A 22053-nucleotide genomic window follows, 5' to 3' on the forward strand; every position below is an offset into this window, starting at 1 on the left:
GCGCGAGTGATTCTTGTCGTTTTCCCCATAAGACACAATGTAAATTCCAGCTACGTAGTAGTTTCAAACCGTTTCACGAAGCAGATGATTCTTGCCGACATGTACACCGTGTCTTATGGGAACAACGGCAAGAATCATTCTATCATTCTATATCAACATATTCAAATAGTCCGCCAGACCGGCGGCAACATGGCGCCGACGTGCATCGACAGCCGTGTTTCCGGCGTGGTCGGCCAGATGGCGATAGGTGGTCGATTTTCGCGCAGTAGCATGGCAGCTTCCGTTCCGCAGAGTGTTTTCAAAGTGCGGTCGAGCGTTTGGTAGATCGCGTCGCAACGAGAATCGTTGGATCGTGAGTCTCGACAGAATCGCATCGAGAAGAACCGACGTTCTTTCGTGTCCTAAATGATTGAAGTGTGAGTGCTGGGGGTGTAAGTGTGGTGTATAATACCAACAAACGAAACCGAACGAACCAGCCCACCGGGTTGCCTGCGCGTTTACGTCCTGTGAGAATAACACTGACAACGAACCGGCGATATTTCTGTGAAACCTTCTGCTACTGGGAATGTTGAAGGACTCGCTTCTCGTTCGAGCATCCTGCCAAGAGGTGGGTAAGTTTTGTTTGTCGTTTAAACGTAAACGGTTGCGTCGCGTTTCGTTTCGTTTCGTTCGATTTCTCGCAGCCTAAAAAGCCGATCTAGATCAAGGCCGATCGGTTAGAGTTTATTCGAATGTAAAAGGATTCTCTGTCGAGGTTGATCTGTATCGGTTCGAAATTCCGAGGAGAGGCCGGCACTGCAGCCACACCAGCCGAACCGCATCTGCATTGTGTGGTCTACGTGTCCGCGAATGGCGGTGCGATTATCGATCCCCTGGAATAGTCGGGCCGCGAGGCCGTCTTCGTTTCGAGGTCACGGGGACTCGAGCCCTCAACCCTCACTCTCGATCTCGATACATTTTCGATCTTTCCATCGAAACCGTCCACGCAACCTTGTTCAGCCACGCCACCACCCTAACGAAACCGGAAGCCGTCCGATGATCGCCGACTTCCGCGAATCTACGCCCCTACAGAGAGAGAATCGTGTCGCGATCGAAACCGATCGCGCGGATCCACGCGGCGGCGATCCACGGAGCTCGTTTCTCGAACACGAATCGACACTTGTCGTTTCGAATCGAGCGTCGAACGTGTCCTCCCCGATATGGGTCGTACGTTTCGATTCGACGGAATCGAACGAAAACGTGGAACAGTCGAATACACACCGTTGTACATGCGTTACGCTTATGTATTCGAGCATCGCCGGTTCATAACGGTGAATCCGTGACCCGTTGCTCGAAGACACGTTAAACGTTTAACCTTTCACCGGGGCGGTAATTAATTCGATCAAACGACCGCTTTTTTACCTATACTCCTCGCTGCTCGTACATTTCATATTTCCACCGTTAGATGTCGTTTATATTCGCTAATTATAAACCGGACTGCGGATCCTCGCGCATTTATAGATCCCGACGACGTACGTTTATAGATTTCGACGCTCGGGATAAACGAATCGGGCATAAAGTCGCGACAAAACTGTGCCGCGTGTCGCCCCGGAACCGAGAGAGATAGAAGACGGGCAGCAATAGCGTTCCGCTGCACAGGTTATATAAGATATATGTACACCGAAACAATGACCTAATTTTAGAGGCGTTCGGCTCGAATCCACGCAGACGTGGAGCCTCGCTTCCGGTCGCCTTGACCATGACGATGAATCCTTTCGAAGCCGACACCGTGGGTCTGTCCAGCCGATTACCTAACCGTCTACCATTATTCGCACCTTTCCAGCTTATCAATTATCCATTAAACAATTAAACCATTGCGCGTGGCATTAGTTACACGGTGGAACATCGATTATCCGAAGTCTCTATTATTCCAACACGCAGTACATGCAAATGGCGTGATCTAACGTTTATCATCGAAATCGGTAAAGGTAGACGAATGTGATGGTAAAAGTTTCCTGAAAAATGAGAAAAGTTGTAATCTTTCGCTTCGCTTGCTCACCTCGCTGGGTCGAGATCCTGCCAGCGGTGGGGATGAAATTCGAACAGTTACGGTAGAGATCCTTTTCACAGTTTCGGAGAGAATCTCCACTGATTGGTACGGATAATCGAGGCTGTACTGTAATTTTTTTAAACCGAATCTAGGAGAACGTTAACGTTAACCATCGCGTAAACAATTTCCTGTAGCAGCTCCATTGGCAATGGACCTTAATGCGCTCTCCTATTATTCAATGCACCCGCCGCTGAATTGAAACGAATTGACGCTGCCCTCGAACCCTGAAGACACCCACGTCGCTCCTTGCATTCTGCAGCAATTCGCCGCTCCCTCCGTAGCATCGCGTTTCTATCTCTGAACGCAAACCCAGCGTATACAAACGTCGCCAGAGTCACGCGACGTTATGGAGGGAAGCAGAATTGCGACGAGCAAATCGAATACATCCGAGTTACCGGTGTTTAATCGGTCACGATGCGGATAAGAACTAACGATTAGTCGAGGTCGGGACTGAGAAATTTTCCACGACAAATATTTTCGCCTGTCTATCTGTGTGCGTGTGTAAACAATTTTTAATCGGCCGCGGAACTACAATACGCGTAAACAAGTATGCTTGTCGATCCGATTTTGTCCGGTATGCTCCGTTCCGTCTTCGTGGTCTTTTTTTTTCATGTTTTGTGCGTGTTACGACGCTTGTTATTCAACGATCCGGTTGTTATCAGTCGACCAAGAAACTGTTTTGCGATTCGCGCGGTATCGCGCGATTTTGCAACTCCGGTTTGCTGCAGAAAAATACGCGGATCGGCGGCACCGCGCGACGCTCCGAGAGATATTGTTCGAACATGTTTCCTTGTGTAGAGGAGAGGATAGGAACTATTTTTCTATATATAAAAAACATCATAAAAGAAAATCTGATCTAGTAGAAATATAGTTATACAACCGAGTTAATGGTCAGAAGGAAAATTGCGTGCACAGCTTTTGCGGTTGAACTGGATCAAATTCTCGAAGTCAACAATATTGTTTTTCGTTGTGAAATGAAGTTTCTCGGAAATCGAGATCTATGTATAGGAATTACCTATTGATCAACGACACGCAAAATTGCTGTCGATCAGTGTAATTTGCACGGGCTCGCGCCATCGGAATCCTCGCTTCGGTTTACACAATGCCGTTCTCTCGCAGATAATCGCTGCGACGAGCCGCGTCGAGTCGGCGTGACAACGTGAAAATGTTCTTTGGCCTCGGATCAATTATCGATCCAGCGGTAAAGAAAACACGTCAAGGCCACGTTCTAGTGCAGTTCACCGCATTGCTGCAGTTGTCTGACCCGATGCGCGAGTCGAAATCTCGCGAATCGGCATCTCTTGGTCTTCCTCCGCCAAAAATCGTCTAGGTTACCTTATCCTGACGCTGCAAAACCATCAATTCAGCTAAAATAATTAGTAAACTAGCCTTTAACTCGATTTAATTCCCACTTTCTTTATCTTTGCAGGTTGTCAGAGCATTTTCCGTAATCGTGTATCGTCTGTCGCATAATTATGTAACGGCGTTTAAGGCAGCCTGCAAACTGAGTCGAACAAAGATAACGTTATCGGACCTTGATCGTTTCAAGTGCGCTCGAAGGGGATCGTTCGAATCGCGGCTCCATTTGCTACAAAGACAGATATAATCGGCATTTTTCTCTATGTTCGCGGCGATTCACACTGTCGAATAATTCCGCGAGCGATTGATAACCCGCGGGGCAAGCCAATGAAATATGAATTCACGTTCGATCGCGGCTCGGATACAGCGCGCATGAATTACTAACGGTAGCGTATCGATTGTGTCTCTTTATAATAAAATAGCAGGCGGTGCGAAACGCGTGACTGCTTGTAACAATACTCTTGTTCCCTCTTCGGGATTCGCAATCTTTGAATCTCAACAAAATCTCAACAATTCTGTAAAAAATCTCGAGGTGGACGCGGTCGGTGGCGGCCATATTGGATCCTCGAGAGTCCTGGAACGACACAACTTTTCGCTTGGTTCCGATTTCGATGATACTTTCAGAATATATATTTAAAAAAAAAACATTTTCACGTTGTGTAGTAAAATAATTGTTCTAACTTCTAAGAAAAAAAAATTCAAGTCGTGTGGTCGAATATTAAAAGACTTATAGTCTCCTTAAAAGTGTCCGAATATCAATGCCAGTGACTGTACGTAGAAATAGCGTTCAGTAAATTAAATGACCGATTGGCGAATGCTAATTTCAGTCAGCCTAGATCGTCGGGGATCGGTATACAATTTATACACCGCACTATATTTATTATACTATAAATACTTGCTCGCTCGCGCTATTCGCTTACGATACAACCGCGCTCTCGCGTTATTAGACTTACGTTGGACACGTGCCGAAAGGCGCCACTTAATCGAGCCTCGGTTCGCGATTTTCTGCTCCAATTTCGCTCTCTCTTTCTCTCTCTCTCTCTCTCTCGACAGAAAAAAAGTTCGCGAATCGTCGCAGCGGTTTCAAAGAGCTCGCAAAAATTCTCTGGTCTCGGCGCACGGCGAATCGGCGACGCGTTTCGCGTTTCGCGTTTCCTTCTCTTCTCGCATCGACCTAATTCCTCTGGCATAGCGAGACCTGGATACCGAGGTATTATTATCTCGACGGTGGCATTATTTTCCGGTAAATCCGCGATCCCAGCCGGTGAAAATTCCTCTGGAACACGTAGATTTTACACGACGCACATGGCGTTATCGGTGCGCACTGTACACGCACCTGCACACCGATACTCGATTGCAGCCCGATCCTCTTCGCGTGACAGCCTACGTGACTCCATATACTACCATACCATACTTGGAAACAGTATCGCGAACCATTACTGCGATCTCTTTGCAAACTACAAACATTAAATGGTTCTTTTCTACGGTAACAATTAGTCTGCGGATTTTAATAAGCTGAGACCGATATGTAGATCTGAAATTCTTTCACTCTGTCTCTCGTTTTAGACTGTGCCGACACATTTTTGCGAAAAATCCATAAAATCCGCAGTCTGGTCACGACGTCGGTCGCATTATTTAAGACTCGACAGATTTAGTCCAGGATGATCGATGCAGAAAATCGGAAACGGCCAATTCAGCGTGCAGATGCATTCGGCGATGCAACGATGCACTCTGTGCGCACGGTTGGTGGTAGACGCGACGGTGTTCGGTGTTCCTGCGACGGTGCAGAGTTTGCACGGTTCTGGTTTGGCAAAGAGAGGGTTCGGGGACCTCCTGTCAGCATCCACCACCTCCCTTCCTGGCTTCTGGTGCGTGAACTTGTACCAGTTGCGCGGAGTGCTGCCGCCTCGACTGCAGCCTCGCGGAGTGTTACACCTCTCGCACGGCACACAGCCAGTTACGCTCGGATCGTTCTCGCGGCCGCTTACCAAGCTCGACTATTTCTGGGCATGATCCCGTGTTTCCGTTCCGAGCTAATCATGTCGACGAGGATCCAGTTGTACGCGTGAGAACAATCAGTGCCTCTCTGTTCGACGAGTCTCCATGAAATAGGATGAATTTCTTCAACGCGATTTACGGGGAGGTCAGATTATATTCGACAATTTTACGCTCTGTTCCCTCCTTACCGTCGCGTACTACGATCATAGTGCTTGTACCTGCAAGGATTACCGTACCGTGGTTGTGCAGCTAATTAACGCTCGAAACAGATTTTTTATTTCGCAATTATTCAAGGTAGTAAACCCTCGTATTACACGCAGCAAAAATTGCGATTCGGTTCGCATCAAATCTGATCTCATTTGATCCGGTTTGTACCAATTCTGAGTGTCTTGTAACGCGGAGCAAACATTGCAATTTCATTTCTATCATATTTCATTGAATTTCATCCGATTCGTACCAATTCCGAAGCTTTTGCAACGCGGAGCTAAAATTGTGATTTGCGTCGAATCGAATTTAATTTTATCCTGTATGTACAATTCTGAGCTTTTTGTACCGCGGAGCAAAAATTGCGATTTGTATCAGATTTAATTCAATTTGATTTCATTTATCGACCAATACCGAGTTTTTTTTTGTAACGCGGTACGAATCAATCTAAATAAATTCAATCGTGCCATTCTCATAAGGCAGCAAGTACCAGTCACTTTTAATTATTGTTAGGTGTACCGTTTAAACTATTAGAGACGTCGAAATCAATTTTGATTCGACTCGTGTTTCTTGCAATCGTTGCACACGCATAAAATACCGATTCGATCGATCTTAAAGCGGCATTTGATTTTTAATCTCCATCGAAGGGACTGAACTCTTTATCGAACAAGTGTGTCCACTCCATTTAGGGTTGCGCATATCGCACTTCGGAGAAACGAAAAATGATCTTTTAGGTTGTCAGAACAGATAGCCTACGGTCGAGATAAGAAATATCCGGCTAAACCGGATGTCCAACCATACACACACAACACACACACACTCTCTCTGATATCTAATTAACATTAATTGCCGCCTCCCTCGAGCTCGTTATGCAATTAACGATCTAGAATCAGTATTTAAATGTCAAGCGCGGTTGATTTCGCGCGATGCTTCTTTTTATCAATTAAGAAAACGAGAATCGCGATTACGTAAACTCGAGATCTCGTTGCTAAGGCGATCCTGATCGAGTATGTTAGAAAAATTCGCATGGACTGCCTTTTTCCGAGGTTTTTGGGTAAGTGCTGAGCGGTCCAACACAGTCCTTTTACCAGAAGGCACCCTTGCCTTCCCCCACTCCGTGGCCAGATAAGAACTATATAACAGATAAGAACTTCATAAGAACTATCTTTGTTCTTGAAGATAGTAGTACGACGTCGGGTCGTCTGCCATACTTAAAGATTCCTAACTTTCCAAACATGTGTCAACGAATGCGCCCCATCGAGTACCTGAACAACTTCGAGTTGCCAGACATCATCCGGGGTTTGTCCGTCGACAGGAACTACGGCTTCGAGAGGCTACGCGAACCCTGGACCCTACCATAAATTAACCGAAAGCGGACTAGCGTCGGGCTATCTGCCTTCGATTTCTCTCAAAAACAAACTGTCGCTAACAAGTACGATAGTGAGACAATGTTCGTTAGACAGCATCAGAACAAGTAAGCCTACCGAGAAGTAAAATTGGCTGGCAATGTTATGAAAGTAACAAGATTGGATTTATTTAGACTGCGTGATATTTATCATAACACATGCTCGATTACAGAAATCTATTTGTAGCCACGAAGTTGTAACTTCGATAATTCTAACAAAAATTGCGAAATACGCCATTTTGTCGGCGTCAAACCGAGATAGGGAATTCTGGATCTTCTGTAAAGAAAGTCAGAGGACAGATTATTCTCGAAATGGAAGTTTCTTCGTATAGGACATTTCGAGCCCTGACATTTCGACGGCCACCTTGACTCGTTGCGTTTCCATTGCACTCGTGTTGCACTCGGATGATCCAATTCCGTGTTCCGTGCCACTCGAAGACACCTGTTGCTCGCCTTTCCTCGCCTCGCCTCGCCTCGCCTCGGCTTAGCATTCTTTTCGACCGCAACGAACACCGTCTAGCAACGTCGAACCGCATCCAACTGCATTCAACTGCATCTCCATTAATCGCGTTCGCCTTCGGGGATCGAACGGAACAATGGAAACGTCTCGTGCACCGAGCTTGCTCGAGTTCGCTCTGTGACAAAAGATTTGTCGAGCTCTCCGCAAAGGCTGTTAAAAACGTTTATGTTTATACGGCGCATTCCGTATGAAATTTTTCCGCTTATATCTATTCTGAGGATTTCTGTCAATTTGCGTAGAATCAATCGTTGGACTCCTGCGAGTTCTAGGCGTGTGCCGGAGTCATTTCTGACTCACACCGATAATACAGTTTTCTTTCTGATATAAGACTTTCGTCGTGTTTCTATCGGAATAAAATTGACAATATTGACGGGTCGCGAACGACACCGGCATAGCATACGGAGGGTCGAACGGTCCTCCTGATGGTCGATTGACGGGTGTCCGTGTGCGTTGGAAATTTTCGCGGTCTCTGGTGTTTGCATCGGCACGGGACGCGTTAATTAGCGCCGCGTACGTCGTCTAACGAACAGCACCACCGACCACGTGTGTACGCGCGTCCACGATCGGAACGGTCTGTGTGCTCGTTGATTTGCCGATTGCATAACGTGTTGCAAAAGGAGCGTCATGCATGCAGGAAGCTATGCGCCGCGCCGTCGAGCCGGTTGGCCAAGACCGCGGAACAAGTAAACACATAAAAATACCTGCTCTTGACAATGGAGCATGACCGTTTCGCTCTCTCTTTAATTAATCAATTAACCCACTCATGAAAACTGCGACCGAAATTCTTCGCCCTTAATTTCTGTGTCATCGCTGGAATGCATTTACGACAGAACGCGGCAGGAGTAATTTAAAACGGTAAAACCAATGGAAAAATGTCAAAATACTGCTACATTATTTTTGACCTGCTAAACATACTCGGAAAGAAAATAAATTTACATTTCACTCCAGTTTGTTGGAATTCCGGTAAAAAAAAAACGTTTTATTTAGCATAAAGATCCGCTGGATTTTTGTTTTTTAAAATTACACCAAAGGGGAGATACTTAAAAATTGATTTCTTCTCTTAATTTTGTGTCTCAGTTTTACTGTAAATGCATGAAAATCTGTATGTCGCATATCCGCAGTTCGTCCAGCAGCGCCGAACCTAATTCCGCCGCTAACGAAACGAAAAGTTTTGATAACAATGTTTTTCGGCTGGTTTAACTACCGATCGGGTCAAAGGTTCGAGTAGTGGACTTACAATTAGAAGGAGGGAGCCGACGCGAAGTGTGCGTTCTCCTGTCGTTTAGGCGGCGTAGACTTATGGCAATCAGTCTGACAGTGACTTTATCGCGGGTAAGATACTCCCGTCGAGTTTGTCTTCGCGCGGCCCTCGGTTTCGAATCTTCTTTCGCGGTTTGATGACCGGCGTTCCGCGCATACTGCACGTCGCATTCTGCCATCTGCTGATCTTTTTCTGTGCCGCGTGACGGTGACCCATTATTCGAGGCACGTGACCCCCGTCGGCATGCTAATTTCCGGCAGCACGTGACTCGTTCTTCTGGAACTAACCGATTGCGAGAGAGTAGCCGCATTCCGACCCCTTTCTTCGTCTTGCCGACGGCTAAGGGAGAGAATTCCGAGCGATGGTACGTTCCCGCACCACCGAACAACTTATTCCACAACGTTGCAAATCGATAGCTATTCTCCTTCAAACCTAGGCTACAGCAGCCTAATCCCTCGCGAGTTATTTTACGGTTAGACAACGTAGAACTTCTTTGCCGTTCTTAATTTTCTCGAAGACGAAGGAAATTTGCATACATTGGCTATACATTGACAACAAACTAAATAGCAAATTTCTAGCAAATTAACCTCGCAAAGAAACGGGCTAGATAAAATTGCTAAATCGTATTCAACACTCTAATTCGTTAATTGAAACATTTGGGTCAAGCATAATAGGCGTGGATCATGTCGATTTGATAAGAGATAAGATTCGAGTGCTGTGCTCGTCGTCGTCACGAAAGGTTGGTTATCTATTCAGAGGAGGTTTCATTAATAGCGACTTCTGTAAAAGTAAATGATTCTTATGAATTTACCGGCAGGACTTCTGATTTTAATAGAAATGTTTTTTATTTGCCTGGAAACTGAATAGATAATTGATCCGAACTTCGACTTGATCTGAACAATAACATTTAATTTTTAGCTGTACAGCGCCCGGGGAAAATGTTAGCGGGGCACTTTAGCGTGCAACAGTTGCCGCCATTGGTCCCGGGACCCCTCGAGCTGATTCGTTCGCAAATTTTTGCTATAAGGTGTGCTGCAAATATTCTCGAGAGCTAACGAACTCCCTGAATTTCGAGGAGCGGTTCTTTCCCGAGGCAGTCGTAGGAATAATTCCGACAGATAAGATTGCCTTTCGCGCTGACGTTCTACCTGGCAGAAATTTTATTTTGAGCACCGACAGTCGGGTTATCGGCTTTGCAAAGCTGGCACACGATCTCTCTTGATCAATACGATCAAGGGGCTCTCTCTCTCTCTCTCTCTCTCTCTCTCTCTCTCTCTCTCTCTCCGTTCCTGTCTCTCCGTTGCCATTCCCATATTATTTTCTGCGTCAAGTTCTCGAACGCCGAGCGACCGTGAAAAACTGCATGTAACAGAACGGTCGCACGTGATCGTCACGTAACGCAGTCTCGTGCTGTATCCATCGCGCCGAGGAAGTCTTGATTCTTGAACACCCTGTACACATTTCGCATTCGGGATACAGTAGACAACCAGCGAGCAACATTTTGTCACCCGTTTAAAGTTCATGCTCGAGCCAATTCGAATTTGGGTCGTCGTCGGTCTGGCTTCTTCAAAACTCGCCGAGGATGTTGCGCTCGAAAGAACAAAAAAATAAAAATACTCGAAATTTTGGAACGAATCTGAAATCCGAGGCAAAAGTTTTCGAAGTGTCCCTGCTCGGCTCGGCCGGGAATTTATTAACTTCCGATTCGATATTTCTCGAGGCTGTGCGATATCGTTAACAAGCTGCTAACTAACCGTATCAACGAGCGAACGTGTCAAACGGTTCGGGACCTTTCGGCGTTCGGCTTCAACATCCAGTTAAACTCGTTGCTTTTGAACCTTGAACCATTTGCCACGGCGCGTCGCTTATGGTTGGTCATATGTATGTATGTCGGCTGAAGCGAAGGGCCGTTTTCCGAAAACAGTCGGAAAATACGCTCGCTTTTTTGTCGCTGTTGTGCAACACGAATTTGCGAGTTTCCCAAATATTCATGAAGATCAAGATTTGCGATCAATTAGAACATTTATCGGTTCGATAATTATCGACGTGTCACGTAATTCTAGATCTCGATATCTCGTTATCGCGACGGGCCGAACTTTCTTTATCGCTTTGTTGCGCAACAAGATGTGTACTACCGTTTGCGAGTCCCTGAAAGCGCTACTATTTGAAGGATGAAGTATGCTAAATACCTAAATATACATTAGCGATTCTACTCGAAAGGCTGCGAATATATTTGTACACCTACATTTGTACATCCAACGATTACGGTATAGTTTTGATCTAACAATAGCCGAACGGAGCTACACGATCTTAGTCAGTTCGCCTAATGACACTATTGTACTAAGTTTACTGTATCAAGTTTTTGCATATGAAATGTCCGATGTTCAGGAGTAACGGATGGATCAACGTAAACAGTCAATGAGTTGCAAGTTTTTTTATTGCAGTACGAGTATTCGTTTGGTTTACGCGCGCGTGAATTGCAACCGTTTGCCCGATAACGCGTTATCGCAGATAACCCGCGGTTCGCAGGATTTAATGAAAATTGCGCGAGCGATCAAGGTGACAAATATTCTGGTTTTCGAGGCCGTTTTCCACGAGTTTTTAGGAATTTTTTCAGAAGAAAATTCTCTCCTCGCGTCCCGATTTTCGTTCGGATTTTCATCGGAGCAGTTTTCTCGAAGTGACGAACGCGGAGAAAAGGAGGATAAAATTTCTCCGTCAGAGCGATTTGTCAGAGCTCCAGGCGATCGATGTACCTACTGAACGTTTATGGTTTTCGGTTCCAGGGTTCCGGATATCTAAAGCGTGCGCACACTGAACGCCTCCATGAAATCTTCAATCAGGTAAGCGTCAGCTGGACAAAGCAAAGGTTTCCTCGAAACGAAAAGGGTCGGTTCGTAAAACCGTTTTCTTTTTGCGAATTCGTAGTACGCATCGCAGGAGAAGAATGGCGAGCGGTACATGACCCCGGCTGACTTCGTGCGAAGCTACCTTGGCCTCTACACCGATCCAGATTACAACCCTGACTCCGTCAACTTGCTCGCCGGTATCGTCGACACCAGCAAAGATGGGTCAGTTTTGTTTTTTTCTCGCCTACTGTCTCTCCTCTCCAACTCCTGTTTGGTCAAACGTTAAATCTCGTTAGAAATCGCTAAAAAACTGAAGCAAGACACTGTTCAAATTTGATATTTGATCGATTCTATTTCTGTTGCAGGTTCATATCGTTCGCCGAGTTCCAAGCGTTCGAGGGCCTGCTCTGCGTGCCGGACGCTCTCTACAAGACAGCCTTCCAGCTGTTCGACACTAATGGAAATGGAATGGTTGCGTTTGGTAAGTCGACCATGCGCTCTAACGTTAGATCAGGGTCTGACGACGGTATTCTCTTGCAGAGGAGTTCGCTGAGGTGATGATGAAGACGGAGCTGCATCAGAGGATGCCGTTCAACATGGACAGCAGCTTCATCAAGCTCTACTTCGGCAAAGATAAACAGAGATTGATCAGCTACGCGGAGTTTAGTCAGTTTTTACACGTACGTGGAAAACCCGTCCTCCCAGATTTTTCTATTTAGCGATCGTTTCTCATTGTCGCCTATTACGTCAGGACTTTCACGAAGAGTACGCGACAGAGGCTTTCAAGAAGTTCGATAAGGAGGGACAGGGTTTCATCTCGGCGCTGGACTTTCAGGACATCATGCTCAGCATCAAGAGTCATCTTCTGACGCCGAACGTCAGGGACAACTTGGTCCCTGTAAGCTGCTCTCTTCCGAACATGTAACATGTAACAAAGAAATCAACTGGTTGCAACGCGAATCCGTTCGGTCGAGAGGATCGAGTCAGGATCGAACGTATTTATGTTGCATTCAGTTTGTTACAATACTACGAAGACTTCGTTCGATTTCAGGCTGCGAGTATCGGCCAATCGGGAAGGAAAGTCAGCTTTCCATATTTCATGGCGTTCAACTCGCTCCTGAACAATATGGAACTGATAAAACGCATCTACCTGAACGCGACCAACGGCCACAGATACGACGAAGTTACCAAAGGTACCAAACATAGGCTCACACTATTTTGGTCATAATTCAGAATTTTCATTAGATATCGTCTAGCAAACTGATCCATCTAGCTTGGCAGGAAAACTGAAGTTTCGCTGGTTTGTAGTTTAATAGACAGATGATGTGTTCCGTTTTCAGAGAGGTTTCTCCATTCCGCGCAAATGATGTCGCAGATCACGCCACTGGAGGTGGACATTCTGTTTCAGCTTTGCGACCTGCTACATCAGACTGGGTGAGTATCTCCGATCCGGAGAGCAAAGAGCGGTTCTCTTCAGCGTGGATCGATCGAACGGGCGTGAACCGCAAAAGCAGGATATAAGAAAGAAAGAAAAAAAAACAAAAGCGATACACACCGAGCTCTCTCTGTCTCTCTCTCTCTCTCTCTCTCACTCTCTGTTTCTCGTATCGGTATCATCGCGGGTGTCGAGGATGTTGCGGGTAGCCGCCGGTGAAACGATAAACGCGATACATAAGCTATAACGTAATTTCCTCGCTGATCTGGTCAACGAAAAGCAGAAACAACAACGCGGAACGGTAACAAAGAAAGAAAGAAACAAAAGCAAAGAATGTAACCATCATGTGAAATGCTATCCGTTGTACCAGCAAGCGCATCGTCATCATCCAAACGTGTCTCTCGTTCCTTGGCAAAGGAAGACGAATGAACGACGATCCCTATCTCGAGCGAAAGAACAGTCCACTACCATTTTTCAAAATCGTCCTCCTCGAACGAGAGAAAACAAAGAAACAAACAGAAAACCTTTTTCTTCCGAATGCAATTTACACTCTATTTTCCGAAATCTGTTCGGTGTGCGACGATCGTGGCTCTCATGATTCAATGTATTTGTTTACGTGTTTACGCTGCCTGGATATGATCAGATCTACGGAAGATGACGAGGCAGACTCGCGGCTTGGGTGCGTCTTTGTATATACAAGAATAATCACGTGCTATAAGTCTGTTCTAAGAAAACATAATGTTGTTGGCCACGCGCGAAAGCAACGGGAATCTCTCTGAACCGCACGAAAACCGAGTCTCGATAGTTGTCCGAGAGATCGCTGGCTTTCGGAGACGAAAATTCCCATTCCTTTTGCCACACGAATCTTACCTCCACGTGCAATACGTATGTACATGCACGCGGGATCATCGCGCAACTCGAACATCTCGAATGGTTCCACAAGTGCTACAGTTGCGAAATCCTTGCGTGCATTCGTATACGTGTATACAGGATGTAGCTTGCAAATGGAACCGCTACGGTGACCGTGAAGCAACGATTTTGCCAGAGAATCTTCCCGATGAGAATCGAATAGTTTCCGGAAAGGTGCGATTGGTTTTTCTGCACTGTGTCGGCTACGGTGATCATTGTTTAAGAGAAAAGTCCTTGAACACGAAGCAGCCTATTCCTATTTTATCCAAGAAAATATGGTCACCGTCTGCACATACAGAGGATATCTACTCGCAGGAGAACCGATCAGGATTATATTTTCTTCGAAACCGTTCGATCTTCTTGCCTGGAAGATTTTCCGAGAGAATGATTGTACGGCGATCGAAGTGGTTTCAGGTGCACGGTGCAGCCGACACGAATCGTACACACCATATTTGTTTCACCTACTTTCTTCGGCATATATCTATCTTAGGACGATGGTATTTGCAAACATTTGCACACCGTGGGCACTAACGATTCCATTCTATACTCTATCTTCCCTGTCTCTGCTCTGTCTCTCTCTCTCTCTCTCTCTCTCTCTCTCTCTCTCTCTCTCTCTCTCTCTCTCTCTCTCTCTCTCTCTCTCTCTCTCTCTCTCGCTCTCTCTCTCTCTCTCTCTCTCTCTCTTTCTCTTTTTCTCTCCGCCTCCAAGCACTCCTGCAACCCAAATCACAATTTGCTGCCTTTCTCGTCAGACTTTGAGGACCCGTTCGAGGAGCTCCGTTTGCCAGGATTCTTAGTATTCGCTCGAACCAGTGCCATCGATGTTGCTATAATGATCATCCTAGACATACACACGCACCATTCCCGGTTCTCGATGGGGGACAAACACTAAGGGAATTATAACGATAACGATCCGTTCACACACCCTCACCCTGTTTCTCTCTTTCTCGTTCTTTACTCTTTCTATTGTCTATTTGTCTCTCTCTCTTCTCTCTCTCTCTCTCTCTCTCTCTCTCTCTCTCTCTCTCTTTCTCGTCGAACAAAAATATCGCTTTCACGCCGCCCGGAAGCCACAACTCACCTATATTGAGCAGGCATTTTCTCGGGTTTCAGGAAAATTGTATACAATGATCTCGTGGCTATGACACCTGAGCAGTATTTCAAGCAAATTACAAAACGCCTAGCCGAGATCAAGGCGGTGTCGGTAAGTGTGCGACGGGAATTCTAGAAGCGCCGTGTGCCGTTTGTCACACGCCGGTCATGGATGCCAGTCGGGTCAGTCTCTCCGTCCGGTCTGTGTCTGTCTGTCTGTCTATCTGTCAGATAATCATCCCCGGAAGAATGAATCGTTGTAGCAAAATCGGCCGAAAACGTTAACACCGGTCGCAGCTTTTAACAGCCACGGCGTTCTTCTTCTATTTCAGAGCCCGGACGAGCGGGGCGTGGTCGTGCAGATACTCGAGAGCGGATATCGGTTCGTCCTCGGCTCGATCGGAGGAGGTACGTCTACGAGAAAACCTGACCAACCAAATCTCTTAACCATTCTTACAGCCGTGAACCCGCGCGTCTCCAGGATAGCGCTGATTCGATTCGTCTGAACACATCAAACACTCGAGACTGGGACACCAGACTCGGAAACCAGAGTGATGTTATGCTAAGAACACTTTGCCTTTTCTTGAAGAGCATTCAAGCTCCAAGTCTCTACCGCAAAGATAGTTATATAAATTCTATCCAACAGCGCACACGATTGTGATTTTTTCCGATTTTTAAAACATGTCGGTAACTGAAAATTAGTTAAAAGAAACTCTGTCGTGTTGTAAACGAAACGGAAAATGGTTGACCGATTAAAGAGAGCCTAGGCTGTGTGAGCTATAGTCGAGTGCAATTGTCCCAGTCTCGCGTGTCGAGTTGTAGCCGCGAGGGGTGGTTTAGTAGCCGTAAAGAGCAGCTTCTCTTCTCGATGGCCACTCGATCGTCGTGCGGTAACGATAAAGAGAGAACTAGACGAAGGAATATTCTGTACAGCGGTGGGCGCGACAGCTGTGTACCCCATCGACCTGGTAAAGACGAGGTTGCAGAACCAGAGGACCGGCTCTCTGGTCGGCGAGCTGATGTACCGAAACAGCTTTGATTGCTTGAAAAAGGTTGGAATCGAAAAGTCTCGCTACGACACACCGCCTGCATTGTTAATCATGAAGCTGGTGTTTCGCGTTTGACAGGTAATCCGGCACGAGGGTTTCTTCGGGCTTTACAGAGGTCTGCTGCCGCAGCTGATGGGCGTTGCGCCCGAGAAGGCGATCAAGCTGACCGTCAACGACTTCGTCAGAGATAAGTTCATGGATAAGAATGGCAATCTGCCACTTTACGGAGAGATTATGTCCGGCGCCTGTGTAAGTGATCATAGTCGCTCAAAGATTCGTCGTCTTTCTACGTAGTTGATCCTCGCCCTCTCTCTCTCTCTCTCTCTCTCTCTCTCTCTCTCTCTCTCTCTCTCTCTCTCTCTCTATCTCTCAAAAAATTATACAGGGCATTACATTGCTCACTATACAATCTTACTTTCAATTCCAGGCCGGAGGATCTCAAGTGATATTCACCAATCCTTTGGAGATCGTCAAGATCCGACTTCAAGTGGCTGGAGAGATAGCCGGAGCGCAGAAAGTGAGAGCTTGGTCCGTCGTCAAGGAGCTGGGTCTGTTCGGATTGTACAAAGTAGGTTCGAACCGGTGGATTAATCGAGAAATAAGTGAACGTTCCATCTCGTAAAGCGTGTCTCTTGATTTCAGGGTTCCAGAGCTTGTTTCCTCCGGGACATCCCCTTCAGTGCCATCTATTTCCCCATGTACGCCCACACGAAAACGAAATTGGCGGACGAGGGAGGCTACAACACACCCCTTTCTCTCCTGTTTGCTGGCGCGTTCGCCGGTGTGCCCGCCGCAGCTTTAGTCACTCCTGCTGATGTGATCAAAACGAGATTACAAGTGCGTCTCTCGGCTTTCATCGATGAAGTTTGCGCCTCACGCTACAATTTAGTTCATTTCAAAACGAATCAATCGTTTTTAAGCAAAAGTATAGTGCCGATCATCGGTGACAATTTCAATGAAAAATGTTTCGAAGAAGCTTCACTTATATACGTTAGCATGCTCTGTCGATCTATTGTATGGGTAGTTTATACTTTTTAATGGTTCGATAGGTGGTAGCCAGAGAGGGTCAGACAACGTACAACGGCCTGCTAGACTGCGCGCAGAAAATTTACAAGGAAGAAGGGGCTAGAGCGTTCTGGAAGGGAGCAACAGGTACTTAGATAAGCTGTTTAGATCCCGCGTTCGACAATCGATCGATCTGGGTATGTCGGTGCGAGGGTAGCTAGTTAGACATACGGGAGATTTTATTTGACACTGTATGCGAAGACAGTTAGTAATATAATTTGATTTTGGTCGATTGCATGCGCGGGGATTGGCCCTGTTGCATCTTTCGACTATTCTTCCCCTCCAATATGACCTGGCAACTTGCTTCTAAGTGAGTACTTATTTTTCTCTGTGCCTGCCAGCCTCTTCGTGGTCTTTTAGAGTTTTCTTTTTTTTTTGTTATATCTGTCCACCCTCATCCCACTCTTCGTTCAAGCTCCCTCCTACCTTTTCCCTTCTCGTTCTCTCACCCCATAACTTCTAACCCCTGATGAGTTTTTTTGATCGTCGCACGATTCTGTTGGATGTTCATGTGAATCGTCCCGTTGCGATTACGACGAACATTGTGCCGCGCGTCGGAAGCCAACGTCCGACGCTTGTCGCGGGAGCACGATCATTATTATAACATTCATCGAACACAGTTTTCTAATGATATACTTGTCGGACGTTTCTCCGCGAATGGTTCTAGATTCATCGAGTCTCTCTGTTTTACAGCACGAGTGTTCAGATCGTCGCCGCAGTTCGGCGTCACCCTGTTCACCTATGAACTGCTACAGAGGTTGTTCGTGGTCGACTTTGGAGGATCGTGAGTACACTGAAACATATTCAAGTCGAGCGTAACTTGTTCGAGTTACGGATCCGATTGCTCGGACAGTATACCAAGAAACGTGTCGGTTTTAGGCGACCGGCAGGGTCCGAGCAGAGGTTCCCGACCACGGGAGTGGCGCAAGAGATCCGTTCGACGAACCCGGATCACATAGGCGGCTACCAGATCGCGTTGCCGATCTTCACGGGCATCGAGAGCAAGTTCGGTCTTTGCCTGCCGAGGTTCCAGGCGGTTACCCCAGGGAAACAATTACAGGACTAATGTCCGTAGGCGCGAGAATCGTCGTTGTTAGGGAAGCAAAGAGTATACAGAGAGCTCCATAGAATCCATAAATAAACCGAGACGAATCGAGTCGATCCGAGTCTTGGTCGATCCAAACGAGTCGCGCTTCAGTTTAGGCTCCTCGCTCCCGGCCTCGCCGGAAAGAAACCCACGAGAGGAAGCGGAAGATGACACGCGCGCGCGCGGGGAGATAGACGAAGGAACCCTAGAACCACGAGAGACCACGCGAGGGTAGCACCCTCGATTATGGATCAAGGAAACAAAGTAGCGACCGTTAGGATTCCTACAACGGAAGCTCAACGCGCACAAGATCACCGGTGATCGTTGCCGAAGACGATCGTTACTCTAGATGAGGTCCAAACTTGAGAACGGTTTAGCCTAAAGACCATTGTTGGGCGTTCTTCATCCCTCTACCGATCGTTAAGCGGAAATAGAAGAAGCAGGTACCATTGGCTCTATCTTTCGTTCAACTCCAGAGTCATCTTGACTCCTTGACTCCAGAGACACCTTGCGTAGTTGCCCCTTGCTTGCATCGTTCTCCACCGTTTCTGCGTCGACGCGGCAACAACATTTTCGCCTTCGACAACATTGCGTTTCTATAAACCATTCAGTTCTGAATTGAAACGATACCAAGAAGGAGCAAAGGGTGAGACACGACACTGTCCCTGCCGGATTCATAATCAAAGTGAAGGCTGGAAAATATTTTTGATCAGAGGGAGAACCGGCTCATGCTTCGCAAGCCTCCTCCCCCCCTCCTTGCAATCTTACTTTTTCTACTTTTTATATCTCGCCTTGAATCTTCGACGGAACGATACACGCTTCTTTCCGAGAGCTCGACTATTTTTCTAGCACACCGTCGTTAACGTTTTGCGAAAGATGCTTTCGTCGGTCCTGGCACCGACAGAGATCGTACCGTGTTCCCGGCTGACACTCGTGGCCTGCTCGTTTTCGAATTCTTTTTCTTCTTCTTCTTCTTCTAGTCGCGACTGCCATTCGCTTCTCCCGGTGTAAAGTACACGATCTAGGTCCGCTGTCTCTTTACCAAACATATTGTGTTCCATTTTGAAGTTGATCGATCAGGCGATGCTCTTGTCGATGCGCTTATCGATATAACGCTGCACACTACTTTTCGCGAACGTCTGCCTGCCACGCTTAGTCGATTAATTCTCTACTCTATGCATATCTATACACGTTTTGATCTGTTCGCGCGTCGAGAACGTTTCGTTTCGTTTCATTTCGTTTCGTTTCGTTTCGTTTCGTTTTGTTGCGCATCATCGTCAGCGAGAAGCAATTTTATCAGCGTCCAAAGCGAAACCATGTATTATCTCACGATGATCACCTGACATGCTGCCCATAGCCGGTTCAGATGGTCAATATATATTTTTATAATAAGGGGAACGACAGACAGGGATACAAGGGGAAGAGCAATGTACCGGTTGTGTATAGTCTGGCGGTTAGTCTTTCTCTGTCCGCGGAGAACGGTTGATTGTGTACATAAATCGAGAGAGAGAGAGAGAGAGAGAGAGAGAGAGAGAGAGAGAGAGAGAGAGAGAGAGAGAGACATAGTGAGAGAAAGGTATGACGTGCGAGCCTGTCCGAGGAATCAGGGTTCGTTTCACTTGAATTTCCAAGGGGGTCTGGTCGCTGAAACTCTGCTAGTTCTCAACGATAAAACATCCAAGCGATAAGCGTGTAGGTAAATTCAGAAGTATGGTTTTCCTTGGTTTGAAGAGTGGATCAAGGTTACTGGAGACCCTGAAGCCTCGCTCACCGTCGACGGACAATGAGACACGCGCGTTTATGGCCTGCGTCCTGGCCGAAAATATCAATTCAACCATCCTAATCATAGTTTAATGTACATACATACGTTGTATATGTAATATAATTAGCTTGTGTGTATATATACCTGCACCACCGGCGAACGTGAACATTGGAGAAGGTTGTTATAGTCGACTGGACTTCGCGTTCTATCAGCCAATGTACGCAGAGGTATTTATAAGTCGAATATGAATAATCTTTAACGGTGTTCGTCGCTGTCCAGGTGCATAGAAATTATGAGAAACATTCAGGAATCCGTCGTGGGCATTCGCAGCTCGATACAGTTTGGTTTATATAAACTCGTGCACCGCAAACTGTCAACCTCATTGATTGTTGTCGTCACAGATTTTTAACGTTGCTACGGACATATCTGTCGAGTGCCGATCTTGTTCTATACAGGCGGGAATTGTGGGAAGGAAGGGTGAGACGGGGGAATAGAGAGCGATTTGAACAAGAAGAGTTTATAGAGAGTGCAACACGGCGCAGCGAGTCTTTTGTTTTCGTTCGCAGGGATCTTTTTTACCTGTCCGGCCTAAGATCATGATCTGCTCGCGAGCACTCTTCCGTTTGAACACATTCCATGACCGTCTCCGATTTAGCAGCTACTGTCACAATCGCTATGCTCCGAGGTCCTGAAGGACGTTTAACGCGTTCGCTACACCTTCCATATCATGGAAGAAGAACTAATTTTCGACCTCTATTCGCGGGTGGCCACATCTGTTTCCACCTATTACGACCATTCATTTGCGGCGGACTTAACCCGAGATGGTTATGTGATCGCACAAAAACATACAGGAGAGAAACTAAGCGAATAATCTGTATTTGTAAATGTATATTTTACAAGTAACAATGGGGACCCCCTTAACACGTTCGTTGCGGTTTCGCTGGACGTTTATGAGAATAAAACCGAACGTTCGGACACTGCGGTATTAATTAACGTGTACTATACCTTGGCTCACGATACTTTCCTTTTACGAGAACGTTTAATTTGTTGGAAAATTCGGAAGTAGGCCACTCGAAGCTTGGAAGGAAGACAGGTGAAAAGGAAATCGCATAGAACGTGTTAACATTGTCGAATGTAAGAGCGATCGTTGGAAGTAAATTTGATTAGACGAAGGGACTAAGTTTCACCTCCGTGGATCGACCGTTTAATATCGTCCTGTCTACAAGAATCTACGAAATGTAATTTAAACGAAGGATAAAGGATTACCGGTATAAATGATAAAGATAATAGATTAATTAATTACGCTAGGTATTTCTCGCCCCTCATCCCCGCAGTTGAAAGTTGACGCAAATCAAATCGACGTTCTACGATCTGTGATCTACTCGTGTTAGACTCTTAACGATATACCGGAAGGCCGATTAGTTAGGCAATTTCGAATTCAATTCTTACGGACTTTCGTCAGTCGTAATATCTTTGATAATTTAGATTTACCTAATTGCGAATTGTATATGTATATGTATATATATATATGTATGTATATGTATATGTATATGTATATAATATATATGTATGTACATGCATACAATTATTATTACATACTTGTAAATCAAACAAAAAGAAGTGAAAGGATGAGATACCTAATTGTGAATAACACCTAAGCTGTTGCGCATATATTTTAAAATAAGAATAAATATTATTTAAGAAAACTCTTCGTCGATTTATTCAAAATTCAGTGAGCCTTTCTATTGTTTTTCCTTTGTTTTTTTACGCAATCACATCTTATAATTTTCATGTTCTTTCACAAACGTTATCGACAGAGGGGAATTTTCTGTCGGTAATGTTTGTCGTACAGTTTCAGCGTTTTGTCACCGATGGCGCCACCATGCCAAAATAGTGCCGAATAATTCTTACCGGTATCTACACTGTGAATCATGCTGGAAGCGTTTGAAACGTTTCCTTCGAAGTTTAC

At 46.0% G+C, this 22053-nt stretch overlaps 1 protein-coding gene across 7 annotated transcripts; it reads left to right on the forward strand.

The window, feature by feature from the left end:
- Positions 1-270: 270 nt before the first annotated feature.
- Aralar1 (calcium-binding mitochondrial carrier protein Aralar1) lies at positions 271-21302 on the forward strand. Of its 7 annotated transcripts, none has more exons than XM_076796435.1 (18): positions 271-607; positions 11623-11679; positions 11765-11907; positions 12051-12166; positions 12226-12365; positions 12437-12583; positions 12737-12878; positions 13026-13119; positions 13764-13799; positions 15143-15233; positions 15454-15529; positions 16055-16173; positions 16249-16419; positions 16598-16738; positions 16813-17007; positions 17220-17322; positions 17935-18019; positions 18115-21302. In XM_076796435.1, exons 1-18 carry the CDS (start codon positions 566-568, stop codon positions 18299-18301), a joined length of 2085 nt encoding a protein of 694 aa, XP_076652550.1. In that variant the 5' UTR covers positions 271-565; the 3' UTR covers positions 18302-21302. The 7 variants fall into 7 exon arrangements, with proteins under 7 accessions (XP_076652550.1, XP_076652554.1, XP_076652549.1 ...); XM_076796439.1 differs by having other exon boundaries at positions 17942-18019; XM_076796434.1 differs by having other exon boundaries at positions 272-607; positions 17929-18019.
- Positions 21303-22053: the final 751 nt, after the last annotated feature.

The sequence above is a fragment of the Halictus rubicundus genome, chromosome 11 (genome assembly GCF_050948215.1).
Source record: "Halictus rubicundus isolate RS-2024b chromosome 11, iyHalRubi1_principal, whole genome shotgun sequence".
In the NCBI taxonomy this organism is placed as follows: domain Eukaryota; kingdom Metazoa; phylum Arthropoda; class Insecta; order Hymenoptera; family Halictidae; genus Halictus; species Halictus rubicundus.